This window comes from Cynocephalus volans, chromosome 10 (genome assembly GCF_027409185.1).
Source record: "Cynocephalus volans isolate mCynVol1 chromosome 10, mCynVol1.pri, whole genome shotgun sequence".
In the NCBI taxonomy this organism is placed as follows: domain Eukaryota; kingdom Metazoa; phylum Chordata; class Mammalia; order Dermoptera; family Cynocephalidae; genus Cynocephalus; species Cynocephalus volans.
This window is the reverse complement of record NC_084469.1, coordinates 56,864,854-56,883,738: the sequence shown is the minus strand read 5'-3', so window position 1 is coordinate 56,883,738 and position 18,885 is coordinate 56,864,854. Positions and strand designations below refer to the sequence as shown.

Genomic DNA, 18,885 nt, shown 5'->3' with positions numbered 1-18,885 from the left:
ACCAATTGGGAGGATAAGGGAAACGTATTAGTCAGGGTCTTTTGGTGGCAGATGTCAGAAACTCAGTTCAACTGGACTAGACATGGAAAGGGGGCATTTGTTGGCTCATATAGCTGGGAAAGTATCAGAATTAAGGATAAAACTGTAAGGAACAGAGACTCAGGGGCAGGAACACAAACTCACCCCACCACGACACTGTCTCCACATATTTCTCCTCTCTGCTCATGTCAGTTCAGATTCACCCTTTTCAACTGCATGTGGTGGGGAAAATGATCATTTATTTACAGACACAGACTCAGTCCTTTCATGGCTAGAAGTAAAATGGCAGACTCTGCAGTCATAAGTGAAAAATCCAAGGGAAGGGCTCTGATTGGCCTGCCTGAGGTCACATGGCCACTCCTGCACTGACTGTGGCATCCAAGAAAATGGGATGCTTTGATCGGCTAAGTGGAGATCATATGTCCAGGTTACATGGCCTAGGAGAGGGGGATTACTAAATATTAAGTTGAACCATATGAACTTGCCATTTTTATATGTCAGAAATGTTAGAATATTGGTGATTTCATATGGTTGAACCTAAGTAGTCACCAAAAAAAGTAGGATGAGAATGCTTGTTGGGCACATACAAACAATAGAAACCCCAGTGCACCATTCAGAAGGAGTTTTGGAGGAGAGAGTGATATTAGCTGAGACATAGGGGAGATGAGCGGAAATTAGCTAGGTGAAGATGTGATGGTAGAGTAGTGGGAAATGTCCCAAGAAACAGCTTAAACAAAGGCTGTCATGAGAGAGGACAAGGGAAGGCTTGTCACCATGCTCTGGAGATGGAGTGCTCTCTGACTGATCAAATCTAAGCATGTGTCCAGTCACATGAGGGAAAGGAGGTCACTACCAAAGGAAAATTGAAGAGCTGTTACCAGGGGAAATGGATGCTGGGTAGGCAAAACCAAAATATGTCCTGTTCAAAATCTTTTTTCTAAGGCCTTGGCATCTCTAAGCAGAGATTTGCAACCTTATTCCCTTCAATTGTAACACCCATAATTGAAGAGGGTCATAGGCCTGAACTCAGACATGTGCTATATGACTAAGATTTTTATTAAATATTAATTGACTGCTTTCTTTGGGTTCAGTGCTGGCAGTAAAGAGATGTATTGAGGGAATACATCTGGCTACAAGAAACACAAAACCCATTTAACATGACAAGCATTAAAGACATTCAGTTATATCATCTAACAATAAGTCTGGAGTTAGGGGTTTCTGGGGCTTTGTAAAATGGCTTATTGATACCAGCAATGACTCAGTTCCTACTCTTTTGTTACACCTTCCTCAGAATTATATCTTCATAACCTAAGCTTGTTGCCTCATGGTCACAAAATGGCTGCCACCACTGCAGGTTTCACATCCTCATACCAATAAACTAAACAGGGAGGAAAAGAACAAGTAGAAAAGGGCTTTCTTTGTATCAGGGAAGAAGAAACACTTTAAATAAAAAGTAACAACAACAAACACGTATATGGGGCTGACTCTTTGCCAGGGACTGTTTTAAATTCTTTACATAAATAAACTCATTTAAGAAGCCCTTAGTTGCTGTCTGCTCCAAGCTGTGAGGGAGTCTGGGAAAACAGATGTCAGGCAAAGGGGAAATAAATTGATGTCCTGGGCTGGGAACACTATTGCCTTCCACCCAAATTGGGGTTCTGCCAGTCACAGACCCTATAATGCAGTGGTTGTTGCTATGGTTAGGTGTAATTTCCAGTGTGTGGCTGTACTCTACCCCTTTGTCTCCTAATCAAGAAAAACACTCAAGAATGCAAAAGAGTGAGAGTTGTAGGATTATGGAAATGATTCTGAAACCCCTGTAATGTGACAAAAAGTCAGCCATTTGGAAACTTTGATGGGTTACTCTTGATAAGTAATTTCTTGTGACATACCTCACAATGGATTGTGAAGGGCTGATGGCCGTCCCACTGTTCCAATTATCTATTGTCTCATAACAAACCAAACTTAGTAGCATAAGATAAGAATTATTTTATTATGCTCACAGATTCTACGGGTGAGGAACTTGATCATGGCACAGTGGCGACAGCTTGTCTCTGCTCCACTTGGGAGCTGGAATCATCTGGATGCTTCTTCACTCCCATGTTTCCTGAGCTGGGATGATTCCAAAGCTGGACTCAGCTGGGATTGACAGCTGGAGTATATACATGTGGCCCTTCCATGTGGTTTGGACTTCTCACAGCATGGTGGTTGGGTTCTGAGAGGAAGCATCCCGAGAGTGTTCTAAGAGAACTCGGTGAACTAGATGTTGGAAGTCATACAGCTTTACTTCCACAGCACTCTATGGTTGAAGAAGTCACAAGTCCACGTTCACCAAGTCACTTGATGGGAAGAAGGTCAAAGAGTTTGTGACCACATTTTAAAGCCACAGCACACATCATGGATAAGCTGGAGATAATATGCAAACTATTAGCAACTGCTATTGACAAATCAGATTGCGTGCTGGCCACACATTGGAGCAGATGCTGGAACTTCCTTCCCACTCTCACTCTCCCAGGTACTAGCTCTTGTTTCCGAGTTGTGGTGAGATTGGGAGGTCTCAGGGGAGAGGATTATGACAGCATGGGGGGATCTTGGGCAAATACTTATTTACCAACTAGTATGAAAGTATTTCAATATTTTAAGAACACAAACAGTGCTACCAATGGGGATCCACTGGATGTTAGTTCTACAAGAGATTCACAACCTTGGAACTTCCATGTGCCATTTTAGCCTGGTACCTAGGTCCCTCTCCCACCTTCTCTCTGCTGGTAGACTTCTAAATTTGTTCAGGTATTCACCCTCCTTGGGGCATGTTTTCAGGAAAGAGCTCCTCCTCTAGTTCAGTAAATCTTGATTAGTCTGACTGTGTAATTCTACCTTCCTTGCCAGTGACTGGTTTCGGCTTGAGCTCGTGACTGAGTTCTAGCCAATGAGACAAGCGTGCACACCCAATAGGGAGTTTCTGTGAAAGTTTTTCCTTGCTTTTAAGAAGTGCAGAAGAAGAATCAAGGTTCCAGACATTGTGGAGCAGATGCAAGCTATCCACACTGGGGTTTGTTCAAATTTATGATCCACAGAATCTGTGAGTATAATAAGATAGTTGTTTTACTTCACTACGTTTGGAGTGGTTTCTTAGGGCTTGGAGGTTGTTGTTTGTGTATGATAGCTGGAGCTGTGGCTGCCATCTTGGGACCATGAGGTGCCAGAGTAAAAATCAGCCAACAGAAATGGAAAGGACCTGGCTCCCCAATGACATTATTGAATGAATGAATTAACCAGTCCTAGAATTGCCCTGCCAACTAACTTTTTGCTATGTGATATTATAAACTCATTTTTGATTTGACCATTCAAGTTGGGCTTTCTGATTACTTAGTACAGGATAAAGCATCCTGACTGATATAGACTCTGTCCTAGGTACACATGGAAAACAGAGACATGCAGTGCACACAGATAGGGAAACACAGAGAGACATATAAACATGTGCATAAATATGCACACACACCTGTGGGCATGAAGATGCACAATACCACATCTTCAGTTAGACTTGCTTGGATCCACATACACACTCAGTCACAGAAGTCAGAGGGAGTTCTGGTCAAGATGGCAGAATAGGCAGTCCCCAGCGTCATTCTCTTCCACAAATCAACAAATTTATAATAGTAAAAATGTAACATCAGCCAAGCTGGGGCCACTGGAGCTCAGGTGAAGAGGAGGAGAGACCTATGGAACTCATGAAGGCAGGAGAAACCACAATGAGAGAAAGAAAAAACTGCTCTCAGCGTTTCAGCCCATGGCTGCTTTAATGCTGGAGCACACGGAGCAGGAGCTGGCAGAAGATGCAGCTGTGCTTTTTAGATGGAGTTACTTGGAGGCGGAAGGGGAGAAGAGGACTTTGGTGGCCTCCAGGACAGCAAGACCACTAATAGGGTTCCTATGGACCCACACAGGAGTGAGGAGCCAGAACAACTGAAAAAGGGGAGCCATTCAGAGGCCAGTGAGTCAACGCAGGGGATCAGTGCAGGGCCCATCCCATGGGAAGTGTCTGGAGCACGGGTGGTGGGGGAGACGGGCCCACCAGGAGAACACTGGGACACAGCAAGGATAGCCGATCCACCCCCTAATCAGTGCAGGACCACTCAGAGGAGACTGGTCAGGAATGCAGAATTGCATGGGGTGCAGTTTAATTAAAAAACTCAGGCCCAGATCAGAGTTTCTACACAACCCAGGTGCACTGAGTTTCAGAGCCAGAAGTACCTATAAGGTCAACCATTAAACCCTGAGCTGCACAAAATGTCTTCCCTAGGGAAACAGCAGCAAAGCAGCAATTTAGGTCAACCACACAGCTCAAATACTGGTTCCCACAGGAAGTTCCCCCGTTAGAAGTAAGCAAAGGACAAATAATTAGTTCCGGCCCAGGCACACCACCAATGCCTTGGGGCCCACCAGGGGACGTGAGGCATGAGGCCAGGGGCAGGACTCCCGCCCACAACCACTCACACCACCAGCACCTTGGGGCCCCACCCAGGAACCCAAGGATTGGAGCCAGGGACTGGATCCCACTCCCACATCCAGGCACACCACCAACGCCTTGGGGCCTGCTTGGGGACCCGGGGCACAGAGAATGGGATTGGACTCCCCTCCCACAACCAGGCACCCCACTCCAGTGCCTCAGGGCCTGCCTGGGGACCCAGGACACAGAGAAGGGGACCAGACCCCCCTCCCACAACCATGCTCACTGCACCAACACCTCAGGGCCCACCTGGGGACCTGGGGCATGGAGAAGGGGACTGGACCCTCTTCCCACAACCAGGCACTCCATGCCAGCACCTCAGGGTCCACTTGGGGACCTTGGGCATGGAGAAGGGGACTGGACCCCCCTCCCACACCCAGGCACACCATGCCAGCACCTCAGGACCCACTCGGGGACCTGGGGTATGGAGCTGGGGATTGGATATTCTCCACAACCAGGCACACTGCCAGCACCAAGGGGCATGCCAAAATCATCTTCTCCATGTGGGTGGCCCACCACAGCCACCACAGCCACCACTATAACTATGGCTGCCCTGAAGGCAGCTAGACACCACAAACACCATGCAGATTGTCTGCCAGTCACTGGAGTGCCTTAACACAAGGAGAGTCACCAGCAGAGATAAAGAAAGGAGGAGGATGTCTGTCTCCACAGAGCGCATTTCAGAGTGACGGAAGAGGCATCTGCTCTCTGATAGTATTGGGGGACCTGATCACACCTCTCAGCATTGGACAGATCTTTTGGGCAGCAAATCAACATAGAACCATTATTCTTTCGGAGGGAGAGAAGAAATCTAGGGTGATTAGAGGGGGGTGGGGGGAGGGAAAGGGAGGTGGGGAGGGTTTGGACAAGGGGCATAAATAATAATTACAATTTGTGACAATATATATGCTAGTAATATTGATTTGATCAACATGTCTCAGTGTTGAACCCCCAAAATTTGTATAACCAATTTTGATTCAATAAAAATTAAAAATAAAATAAATAAAATAAATAAAAAATTTTTTAAATCTAAAAAAAAAGTCAGACACAAACATATACAACCAGTCATGACTTTTGCCTGTACCACACAGACATCTACACTCAGTCACAGACCCACTATCATACACACACTCAAGGATTCACCTATCACAGAGGTTTCAATTCCTTGCTGTTTATTTGCACACTGTACAAAAAAAAAATAAACTCAGCCTTGGGTCTGAGTCAGGGCTACAGTTCCATAAATAGGGGATGAGAGGAAATAACTTAAGGTAGAGATGGGGCTTAGTGCATAAATAAGGTCTGGGGTCCCACACAGGCTGGGGGTGGGTTCAGATTCTCAGACACACAGGTCTCCACTGGCGACACATTTCAGGTCCCGTGTGAGGAGGCGGAAGAGGTTGAAGGTGACAGAGGCCTCCAGGCAGCCAGGGGACTCCTGTGGGGAGGAAGGGAGGGCTCAGAGGCTGCACATTGTCTGGGCTCCCAGTTGCTCCCCAGACATGTCCCCTCTCCTTGGTCACTCACCTTGTTCGGGGCCTCCTGGAGCCGGTGCAGCCAGTGGTGGAGGCGACCTCGGGGCCTGGGGCCTGCTGTGGGCTGAGCAGGGACCTGCAGGCAGAGGGTGGGGTGTGAGGCAGGACCTGGGACAGGGGGGAGTCTGGATGGTCACAGTCATAGACATGGATGGCCTGGGTGCCCCGACTACTCACACAGGCCTGGAGCTGGGAGTGGATGTAGCGCAGTGTGCGAAGGGGCTGGTCCAGGACGTCCCCCAGGGCCGGGTCAGTCACGGTCACCAGGACCTTCAGCGTCAGTGCCAGCTCAGCCTCCAGAGCTATGGAGCGCTCCTGCACCTGATGAGAGGTGAGAAAGGATAGGTGAGAAGGCCCAGGTAGGGAGTACAGTAGAAGAGGCAGATGACATGGGACATATGACTGAGACAGATGATGTGTCAAGTGAGAGGGGACAAGAGAGGTAATCATATGAGGAAGGTATAAACGAAGAGAATTCAGGTGAGGCAGAAAGACAAAGGAGGAGACTGATGAGAAGACAAATGAAAGGGGACTCACTGGGGTCACAGGGTTTGATGGGATGGGGTAGGGACAGGTGAGGAGAGAACAGGTAAGAAAGGTAGTTGAGAGAGAGACAGCAGGATGCATAGGAGAGCAGGGTGCATGAAGGAGCATGTGCTGGAAGAAGATCAGTGGAAGAAAGATGATGAGGGGCATATGTGAGGGGCAGTGGTGAGGAGGACAGGTGGGGGGACAAGGGAATCAGTGTCAAGAGTGGACAAGGAAAGGCTGAGTGGACATGGGGCATAGGTGGGGGACAGACCAGAGACATATGGGAGAGAAAAGAAGAGAAAGATGAGAAGGAGCTAGAAAAGAGTGGAAGTGAGAGGGACAGATGAGGGAGACAGGGAAGTGAGGACAGGCAGGGTGATGATAAAAGGGATCTAGAGGAAGGACAGGATCAGGGAGCAGTTAGGAGTGACAGGGACACAGGCCAGGTGAGGCGAGATCAGAGAGAGAAGGACAGGTGAGATAAAGAAGGTGATGGGGCTCCTGATGGAGACAGGGGACAGAGGCAAGGCAAGGGGACGGGCGGCCTGACTTCTGGCTCACCTGCAGCTGCCTCAGGTCCCAGGTCCTGGGGAAGAGGCGGGAGCTGCAGCTCCAGTTTTTCAGCAGGAGGGACTCTTCCTAGAGAGCAAGGATAGAGGTGGACAGAGGTTAGCCTACAGCAGGAGGGCTAGAAGCTAGCCCCTAGCAGCAAGGATGAAGATTGGCCTAGCAGGAGGGCTCGAGTTTAACTCACAGCAGAAAGGGCAGAGGTTAGCCACTGCTGGAAGGCCAGAGGCTAGCCCATAGCACAGGGATAGAGGTTAGCCCACAGTAGCAGGGCAGCAGCTTGGCCACAGCAGGAGGGCCACAACAGGGACTCACCAAGGCATTCTTGGCCTTCTTGAAGGCCTCCCGCTCCCGTGGCGACAGAGACTTGAACCTGCCAATGTTGCAGCCCATCCCAGTTGTGGTGGCCTTGGAAGTGGGGATAGGACCTGCTCTAGCCAAACCCAGCACCACAGGCATCAGCACCAGGATCCATGCTGCAGCCATGGCCAATTTGCAACTGCTTCCCTGGCTGCATGGCTCTGCTTTTTAACCAGGGTAAATGAGCAACCCTAGATGATGTGTGTAAAGTGAAAAGGCAAATGAAAATAAGAATTTTCACTTTGACTTAAAAGGAATGAGTGGATGGGGCCATTCACTGAGCCAGGTGAGTGAACAGAGGTGGGTGGGGCCAGGTGAGCCTGGAGCTGTACCAAGAAGGAAAGAGAAACTGAAATTCAATCCCAGGAGCCTGGAGAATCTCATTTGGTATTCCCTGGGCAGCATTTAGGACTTCCCGGGCAGCCTTCAGCTAGCTGAACTTGGACAGCCCCTGTGTAGAGGGATCGGAAGCTGGCTGCAGGACTCTCACAGCCAGGCAGGGGCTTAGGAGGGGAGGGCGTGGGCGAGGCCGCCTGAGTGGCAGAGAGAAAACTTCTGCCATTGGTTTAAGCATGCTCCGTGAACTAACTCATTTCATGTTCCTAACATTCCAGTGAGTATTTTTATGATTGGGATGGTTAATTTCAGATGTTAACTTGACTGCTTAAGGGATACCCAGATAGCTGGTAAAGCATTGTTTCTGGGTATGACTGTGACAGAGTTTCCAGGAGAGATTGGCATTTGAATTGGAGCTCCTTATTTACTGGGGGCAAGAGTATTTCTTGGGGACTGGAAGGGATGCCTGAGGAGAGGGCAGTGAGGAGAGCTTCTAGAAGGCAGGCAGTGAGTCTGGTTGCTTTGCTGTCATCACCCCTGCGGTAATAATAATTGTGTAGCAGGTAAGAAATTGCTCTGATGTGCAGGCACTTCATGTTTTTCATTCTTTTGTTTTTTTTTCTTAGCCCTTAGGTACAGAAAGTTATTAATCGTACTCTTCAGATCATAACACAGAATCACAACCGGCCCATGAAAGACCCTCCAAGGTTTTACCTCCCATCCCCAATTCTCATCCCACCCCTCCCCCTCACAGACACCCACTTTAATGCATTTGATATATAGCCGCAAAGATGTATCTTTATAATTTGTGATTTTGTGTGTGTGTATGTGTATTCAATTTACATAAATGGGATTGGGCTATAAATCTTCCTTTTTTTAAAACAACACTACACCTCTGAGATCTCTCCATACAGCTATGTACACCCAGTTCCTTGTTTCTAACTGCTGCATTGTATTCCATGGTGTGCCCGTAGCACTTTTATTTATCTATTCCCCCAGTGTTGGACACTTAGGTTGCCTCCAGCTCACCATCACCATAAGGCTCACATCTGTCCCCTGTGTGGAAGGTTTTCTACAATATACTGTAGCACACCAACTGACACCCCCTTACCATGTTGCCTCTGCTCACTTTTCGCTCACTTGTAGATAGGATGGGCACTTCCCACACATGCTGGCAGATTCCCACCTCTTGTGCCCGGATCTTTCTGCTTCTCCATCTGAGGCTGAGGTCTTTCTACAGTCTGCATGCAGAACAGACTGGAAGTACCAGGACTGATTCTCCCAGAAGAAATCTTCAACCAGTGAGGGTTGGGAACCAGAGAGTAAATACTGCAGCTTCTCTTCCTCAGTGGATCAATTCTGAGATGTGTTTTCCACAATTCCTCCATCTTCCAAGGGCCCCCCATGTAAATAAGCTCTAGTTGTTCACAGCAGTAACCCTTCCAGGGCTGGGGCTAGGGTGATGCAAGTGAGGGAATGGGGTGCAAAATTTAAGGAGGTGCTCACTCTCAGGGTCAGGCAAGTGCTCTAGGTGCTTTCCTCTAGTCCAGACTCTGCACCATTTATTGGCCTTTTGCTCTCCCAGTCTCAATTTACCTATTTGTGCTTCTGAGGGACATCTCCCAAATATACCACCTGTATACCCATGGCTCGGGGTATGCTTTTTGGAGAACCCAAACTAAGACATATATTTAGGAATAGCATTGCCAGTTCACAAGACATACCTGTGTTTATATTGTCTAATCAGTGCTATTCTGCAGTGATGGAAATGTTCTATATCTGTACTGTCCAATATAGTCAGCACTAGCCACATGTGGCTGTTAAGTACTTAAAATTTGGTTAGTACAATGGAAGAACCAAATTTTTATTTAATTTAAATATAACTATCATACGTGGCTAGTGGCTACCATAATAGGCAGCACAGTTCTAAATACACATCACTTGCTCTCCCAAAGACCTGCACCTGTTTCCCTCCCTCTGGAAGTGCTTGAGAGTTCCTAAGAGTATATCCTGGCAATAGTGTAGCCTCTGCAACATGTGGATCTGATTTAGGTGATAAGATCCTGGACCCTGAGTCTGAGCCAGGCACGATAGATGAGACCTTTGAGGTTGTGGAAAGAGATGAATGTATTTTGGATGTGGAAGTAATGTAAATAATTTGTGGCTAGAGGGCAGACTGTGGCAGTTTTAAAACATGTCTTCAGAGTCTTTGACCCTTGCTCCATTGAGAAGTGGATCTGTCCCTTCCCTTGAATCTGGGCTTGCTTTAGTGGCTCATGTACAAACTCAGGTGCTACATGACCTCCAAAGCTCAGTCAGAAAAGGGTAGGTAGCTTCTGCTTGGTTTTCTTGAGACACTTCTCTGTGGCAGGCCAGAATGAGAAGGCTGATTACTCTGAGGCCACCATGCTCCCACCCTCCATTGGCGTTGACTGCCAACCATTTTGGATTTGAGTCATCTTGGATGTCCAGCCCAGCTTTCAAGTCACCTAAACTATGGTAGAGGCTCTATCACCTGTAATCCCCACCTCACCAAAGACCCTACACAGACACATTTACTCTACTGCTCTTCTGCCTCTGGGGCCCAAGGAACAAAAGAATTATATATGCATACATATATACAATCTCCCCTTTTATATACAACTGGGATTAGTGTGTGTGTGTGTGTGTGTGTGTTTGGTTACAATTATTATGTAGCAAATTACCCAAAAGTTATGATTCAACCACTGTACAAAGTGACTGGCACCAGGAATGTGTGAACAGAGTTCTGATTATTGCCTTGATAATGACAAGATTTAAGTAGGAAGCAGAGTCTCATTATGTAATATCCCCAATGTCCAGGATGAAAGAGAAAATAACTCATTATACTCATCATTTGAAGAACCAGAAAACTCTCAAGTAGAATGGGAAAAGCCAATCAATAGATGCCAACACCAAGAAGACATAAATATTGGAATTATCTGATGGGAATTTTAAAGTAACTATTGTAAAAATGCTTCAACAGCAATCATGAACACTCTTGAAAAAGATGAAAAAATAGAAAGTCTGAGCAAAGATATAAAAAACTGAATGGAAATTGTAGAACTGAAAAATACAAGAACTGAAATAAAATTCACTGGAAGGACCAAATAGAAGAATGGAATTGACAGAGGAAAGAATCAGCGAACTTGAAGACATAGCAATAGAAATTATACATTCTGAACAACAGAGAGTAAGCAGTAAATAGATTGAAGTCTAAACAAAAGAGAGAAAGTAGATTTTTAAAAACAAAAAGAGCCTCAGAGACATTTGGGACAATAACAAAAAAATCGAACATTCACATCTCTAAAGTTCCAGAAGAACAGAAAGAAGTGGGTCTGAAAAAAATATGAAGAAATAATGGCTGAAAATTCCCCTAATTTGGCAAAATATATAAACTTACAGATTGAAGAAGCCAACCAAGCCTCAATGGGGATAAACACAAATAAATCCAAGAAATCCACACTCAGGCACATCATAATCCAACTTTTGAAAACTAACAACAAAGAAAGAATATTGAAAGGAATCAGAGAGAAAAGACACATTACATTTTATGTTGGTGGGGTGGGGTGGGGAGCAATACTTTGGTTGACAGAACATTTCTCTTCAGAAACTGTGGAGGCCAAACAAAAGTGGCACGACATTGTTTAAATGCTGAAAGAAAAGAACTGGCAACCCAGACTTCTTTATCCAGTAACAATATCTGTTAGGAGATAAAGTGAAATAAATACATTTTAAAATGGAGAAAATGAAGAGAATTTATCAGCAAACCTGTCTTTAAAAAATTGCGAAGGAAGTTCTTCAACAGAAAGAAATTGAAAACTGAAAAAACCTTGAAATATCAGGAATGAAAAAGGCCTACAGAACAAGCAAATATATAGGTAAATATAATAGACTGTCCTCTCAAGTTTTAAAAATAATTTTAGATGTTTTAAAGCAAATTCTACTATTGTCTGATGCTATTCTCGATGTATTTAAAAAGATATCTATATATTTATAAATCAGGGTGGATAAAGAGACCTAAATAGAAATAAATTTCCTGCATTTTATTTGAAGTGGTAAATATCAATACTATTATACTGTGATAAGTTATATGTATATTGTAATCCTAGAGCAACCACTAAAAAATTGTGTAAAGAGATACACTAAAAAATACTGTAAATAAAGCAAAATGGAACACTAAAAAATGTAAAGGTAATTTACAGGAAGGCAAGAAAAAGGAAAAAGAAGAATGAAAAGCAAAAGGAACAGAAAAAAAATAAGATGGCAGACTTAAGTTCTAACAATATTAGTAATTACATTAAATGTAAGTGGTCTATGTACAGACATAGATTGGCAGAATATGGTTTTAAGAACTATATGCTGCCTACAGGAAACTCATTTCAAATATAATGACATAGGTAGATTAAAAGTAAATGAATGGAAAAAGATAACAATCAAGAGAAAGCTGGAGTGGCTGCACAAATACCAGATAAAGTATTTTTTAGGAAACTAATAAAGAAAATTATCAGAGATAGGATAGTACATAATGATAAAAGGGTGAGTGCACAAAAAGGCATAATGATCCTAAATGTGTATGCACCAAATAATAGAGCTTCAATATACATCAAGGAAAAACCAACAGAACTGACAGGAGAAATAGACAAATGCACAATTATAGCTGTGTATTTCAATATCCCTCTCTCAGAATGACTAGAAAGAAAATCATCAAGAATATAGTAGACTGAACAATACCATAACCAAAAGGATCTAATTGATATTTATAGAATATTCTATCCAATAACTATAGACTATACCTTCTTTTCAAGTGTACATGGAACATTAGACAAGATAGACCATATACTGGGTAATAAAACCAACCTCAACAAATTCAAAATAATTGAAATAATACAGAATATATTCTCTCACTACAATAAAGCCAAACTAGAAATCAATAACAAAAGACAATAGGAAACTCTTCAGGCACTTGGAAATTAAACAATGCACTGCTGAGCAATCTATGGGTCAATGAAGATATAACAAGACCAAGTAAAAATACATTAAAATGAGGCCATTGAGAGTTCAGGTCAAGATGGCAGAATAGATGGTTCCCAGTGTCACTCTCTCCCACAAATCAACCAATTTACAACTATAAAAATGTAACATCAGCCAAGCTGGGGCCACTGGAGCACAGGGGAAGAGGAGGAGAGACCTACAGAGTTTATGAAGGCGGGAGAATCACGATGAGAGAAAGAAAAACCTGCTCTGAGTGTTTCAGGCTGTGGCCACTTTAATGCTGGAGCTGATGAGTGCATGGATCAGGAGCCAGCAGAAGCCACAGCTGTGACCTTCAGATGGAGTTAGTTGGAGGCGGCAGGGAAGAAGAGGGCCTTGGCAGCCTCCAGGACAGCAGGACCACTAATAGGGTTCCCATAGACCCACAGAGGAGCGAGGAGCCAGAACAAGTGAAATAAGGGAGCCATTCAGAGGCTGGTGAGTCATCACAAAGGACCAGCACAGGGCCATCCCATGGGAAGTGTTTGGAGTATGGGTGGTGGGGGAGGCGGGCCCACCAGGAGAACACTGGGACACAGCAAGGATAGCCGACCCACCCCCCAATCAGCGCAGGACCACTCAGAGGAGATGGGTCAGGAATGCAGAATTGCATGGGATGCAGTTTGATGAAAAAACTCAGGCCTAGATCAGAGTTTCTATACAACCCAGATCCACCAGGTCTCTGGAGAGCTGGAAGTACATATAAGGTCAACCATTGAACCCCGAGTCACACAAAAAACCTTCCCTAGGGAAACAGCAGCAAAGCAGCAATTTAGCTCAACCACACAGCTCAAGTAATGGTTCCCACAGGAGGTTCCCCGTTTTAGATGTAAGCAAAGGACAAAAAATTAGTTCCAGCCAGGCAAACCACTAATGCCTTGGGGCCTGCCTGGTGACCCAGGGCATGGAGAAGTGGACTGGAACCCCACTCCCACAACCAGGTACACCACACCAGCACCTCGGTGCCAGCCCAGTGACTCGAGGCATGGAGCAGGGGAGCAGACCCCCCTCTCCAAACCAGGCACACCACCAACACCAAGGAGCATCCCAAAAACATCACCTCCATGTGGGTGGCCCACCACAGCCACCACAAGAACCATGGCTGCCTGGAAAGCAGCTAGATGCCACAACCGCCATGCAGATGGTCCGCCAACCACTGGAGTGCATTGACACAAGGAGAGTCACCAGCAGAGTTAAAGAAAAGAAGAGGATGTCTCTCTCCACAAAGCCCATTTCAGAGTGACAGAAGAAGCATCTGCTCTATGGAAATTCTCAGGGCCAGCCCGTGTCTCGCTTGGGAGAGTACGGTGCTGAGAACACCAAGGCCACAGGTTTGGATCCTATATAGGGATGGCTGGTTGGCTCACTTTGGTGAGCATGGTGCTGACAACACCAAGTCAAGGATTAAGATCCCCTCACCAGTCATCTTTATTGGGGGACCTGATCACACCTCTCAGCATTGGACGGATCTTTGGGCAACAGATCAACAGAGTAACCATTATTCTTTCAGAGGGAGAAAAGAAATCTAGGGTAATTAGAGGGTGGAGGGGGGATGCACAGGGGGATGGGGAGAGATTGGACAAGGGGCATAAAGATTAATTATGATTAGTAACAATATTTATGCTACTAATATTGATTTGATCAACATATCTTAATGTTGAACCCCCAAAATATGTATAATCAATTTTGATTCAATAAACAAAATAAATTTTAAAAAATACATTAAAATGAATGGGGATTAAAATGCGACATATAGAGCTATGGGACACAGCTAAAGCAATGCTTGGAGAGAAATTTATAGCACAAAATGTTTATACTGAAAAAATAGAAAGGTCTCAGATCAATAAACTAATCAACTAGAAAAAGAGCTAAATAAACCCAAATCAAGCAGAAGGAAATAAAAATAAAGATAAGAACAGAAAGCAATGAAATAGAAAACAGAAAAACAATTTAAAAAATTAATGAAATCAAAAGCTGGTTCTCTGAAAAGATCAATAGAATTAATAAACTTTTAACAAGACAGCAGAAAAGAGAAAAGACAGAAATGACCATTATCTGGAGTGAAGGAGGAGATATCACTACAGACCTTACAAACATTTAAAGGTTAATAAGGAGAGCTGACCAGGTAGCTCATTTGGGAGAGTGTGGTGCTGATAACATCAGGGTCAAGGGTTCAGATTCCCAGACCCGCCATCTGCCAAAAAAAATAAATAAAAGCAAAGGATAATAAGAGAATACTATGAAAAGTCTACGCACACACATTCAACTTAAACAAAATGGCAAATTGCTCAAGACCCACAAACTACCAAAACTCACCTAAGATGAAATAGATAATGAGTAGTTTTATAGCTATTAAAGAAATTTAATCTCTAATTAAGAAGCTTCTAAGAAAGAAATCTCCATATCTGGTTGGTTTCACTGTAGAATTCTAGCATACATTTTAAGAAGAGTTAACACCAATTCTTTACAACCTCTTCCAGAAAACAAAAAAGGAGTCAACACTTCCAAATTCTTTTCATGAAGCCAGTAATAACTTGATTTGAAAACCAGACAAAGATGGAACAAAAATAAAGTAAAGAAAAAAGAAAAAGAATCAAAAAGTTTTAGCAAATCACATCCAGCAGTAAAAAATATATATAAAATAATTATATACCCAGAGAATTGGACAGGACTCAAGTAGATACTTGTATACTTATATTTGTACACCTTTATTCTGAATAGCCAAGGGTAGACACAACCAAAGTGTCCCTCAACAGGTGAGTGGATAAACATAATGTGGTATATACATTCAATGAAATATTATTCAGCCATAAAAAGGAATGAAATTCTTATACATGCTACAACATGAATGATCCTTGAAAACATTATGCTAAGTGAAATAAGCCAGACACAAAAGGACAAATATTGTATAAGTCTACTTATAGGTAATATCTAGAAGAGGCAATTCATAGAGACAGAAAGTAGGTTAGAGATACCCCAAAACTGGGGTGGAGAGGGGGGAATTATTGCTTTATGAATGTAAGTGGAATCCTACAGTATATATCCTTTTGTGACTGTCTTATTTCCCTTAACATAATGACATGAAGGCTCATCCTATTGTAGCATATGTCAGAATTTCCTTCTTTTTTTTTTTTTTAAAGATGACTGGTGAGGGGATCTTAATCCTTGACTTGGTGTTGTCAGCACCATGCTCACCAAAGTGAGCCAACCAGCCATCCCTATATAGGATCCAAACCTGTGGCCTTGGTGTTCTCAGCACCGTACTCTCCCAAGCGAGACACGGGCTGGCCCTGAGAATTTCCTTCTTTTTTGAGGCTGAATAATATTCTATTGTACGTATATATCACATTTTGCTTATCCATTCATTCATCAATGGACACTTGGTTTGCTTTTACCTTTTGATTATTGCAAATAATGCTGCTATAAACATGGGTGTACAAATATCTTTTTGAGTCCCTGCTTTCAATTCTTTGGGGTATATCCCCAGAAGTAGAATTTCTGGATCATATGGTAAGTCTACTTTTAATTTATTTTTTTTTCTGACCGGTAATGCGATCGCAACCCTTGGCACGGTGGGGTCCGCACCACACTCAGCCAGTGAGTGCACCAGCCATCCCTATATAAGATCTGAACCCGCAGCCTTGGCGCTACCAGCACCACACTCTCCCGGGTGAGCCATGGGGCCAGCCCTCTACTTTTAATTTTTTGAGGAACCATCACACAGTTTTCCATAATGACTGCACCATTTTACATCCCACCAACAGTGTAGAAGTATTCCAATTTCTCCATATCTTTGTCAACACTTGTTATTTTCTGTTTTTCTTTTGTTTTGTTTTAATTTTTATAGTAGCTATCCTAATGGGTGTAAGGTCTCACCATTTTTATTTAACATAGTACGGAGAGTCCTAGGCAGTGCAATAAAGCAAAAATAAAGTAAAATAAAATGCACAGAGATTGAAAGGGAACACACTTATTTGTAGATGGGATGATTATGAATAAAGCCCCAAGGAGGCTATAAAAACTCCTAGAACTAATAAGTGAGTTTAGCAAGGTCACGAGATACAAGGTGAACACACAAAATCAATTATATGTATTTATACTAGCAATAAACATTTGGAAACCTTAATTAAATACACAATTCTGATTATATCTACTAAAAAAATACTTAGGTATAAATCTAACAAAACATGAATAGGATCTGTATGCTAAAAACTACAAAAACCTGATGAAAGACATCAAAGGAGATCTAAATGAAGGGAGAGACATACCATGTTCATGGATTGGAATGCTCAATGTGGTGAAAATGTCAATTCTCTTCAAACTGATGTATAATTCAATGCAATTTCTATCAAAATCCCAAGATTTTCTTGCATGTGTAGATAAGCTTATCTTAAAATTTATATGGAAAGGCAAATGAACTAGAATAGTTAAAACAATATTTTTTACAAAAAAAGACTGGGGGGGGCTGGTGGAAGAGGTCTGGATGTGGGGCTTGGGCGGGTGGAGAGGAAGGTAGCTTTGCAGAGGGTCATGGCCAGGCTGTGCGAGATGCCTTTGCTGCCACCGTGGCCGCCCAGGCCCAGCCAACAGCGGACCATGGGTGCAAGTAATCACGGGAGAAGAACAAGCCGCCCCTGGAATGCCAGCCTGGGGACAAGTTCTGTATGGAGAAGCTGAACCAGTTGTAGGAGAGGGCCGAGCTCCAGCTGATCTGAAGATACCAGAAAGGGACGAACTCAACTGGAAGAAGCTGAAGGCTGAAGGCTCAGAGGAAGACGGGGCAAAGGAAGCAAAACCCGTACACACTCTCAGTGTCATCTTGGCCAAGCCGGGTCTGGACGGGAAGAAGGACGCCCAGCTGGAGGATCCCAGGCTGCAGAAGTTGTGGCACAAGGTGAAGACCTCTGGGAAGTTCTCCAGTGAAGAACTGGAAAAGCTCTGGCGGGAGTGTATGCGCCACATGCACCACAAAGAGGAAGTTCACGAGGATAACGTCTTGCTGGACACCCTGAATGACGGACCTGTGGGACCCGGCCAAGTCGGCCAACTTTACTGAGAAGGAGCTGGAATCGTTGCGGGGGGAACTTAAGCACCGCGAAGCCAAAATAGAAAAGCACGACCACTGCCAGAAGCAGCTGGAGATTTGTCATCAGAAGCCGAAACACGTGGAGAGCACGTCGGCCGGAGCGGGACGTTCGCCGCGCGGCGCAGAAGGCCGAGGGCCCGGGCTGCACGGGAGGAAGCACTGCGGGGACTGTCCCACGGGGTCCCGAGAGCTCGGCACAAGGAGTTTGGAAGGCGTCGGGGCGGCCGAGGGCCTGGTGATTCTCCTACGGGCCAGGGGTTTTGGCGACGTCGTTTACGCAGACAGACCCGCGGTGAATCTGGAGGGGGCTGGTGACATGTCGTGACAAGAAGGATTGTTTCAAATGACTCGCTCTGCTGCCGTGCCCCACCGAGGACTCAGTGAAGGTCACGTTTGGGATCCGCGATCCGGTCCAGTCTCTGGTTGACAGGGACTTCCTTTTTTCATGCAAACTGGCAGTGACCAACCCGGTGAGGAACCCGACGGACGTCCTGCTGTCTGTCGGGCCTGACACCCCGTCCCCGCCGCCCCTCCCTATGCTACGACAACATTGTTTGCATTAAAATTTTGTACATCTGTCCCTGGAAATATTAAGTACAGAGTCCTAAAAAGTACGTGCAATATTGAAACGATCAAACATAAAGATGAAAATAAATAATAAATAAATAAATAAAAAGAAGAATGTTGGAGGAATCACACTACCTAATTTTGAGACTTATTATACAGCTATGGTAATCATGACAGTGTGACATTGGTGGAACTCCACATAGATCAATGGAAGAGAAGAGAATCCAGAAATGGAGCCGCATAAGTATGTCCAAATGAATTTTGATAAAGGTGCAAAAGCAATTCAATAGAGGAAGGATAGATTT

At 44.4% G+C, this 18,885-nt stretch overlaps 1 protein-coding gene and 1 pseudogene across 1 annotated transcript; one reads left to right on the top strand and one right to left on the bottom strand.

Annotated features, from left to right (window-relative positions):
- Nucleotides 1-5,885: 5,885 nt before the first annotated feature.
- Nucleotides 5,886-7,665, bottom strand: IFNL1 (interferon lambda 1). The gene is made up of 5 exons (XM_063112740.1): nucleotides 7,495-7,665; nucleotides 7,174-7,251; nucleotides 6,259-6,402; nucleotides 6,074-6,157; nucleotides 5,886-5,984 (listed from the first exon to the last, which is right to left on the bottom strand). Exons 1-5 carry the CDS (start codon nucleotides 7,663-7,665, stop codon nucleotides 5,886-5,888), a joined length of 576 nt encoding a protein of 191 aa, XP_062968810.1.
- A 138-nt stretch (nucleotides 7,666-7,803) lies between these two features.
- On the top strand, nucleotides 7,804-18,338 carry LOC134387405 (alpha-2-macroglobulin receptor-associated protein-like; annotated as a pseudogene).
- Nucleotides 18,339-18,885: the final 547 nt, after the last annotated feature.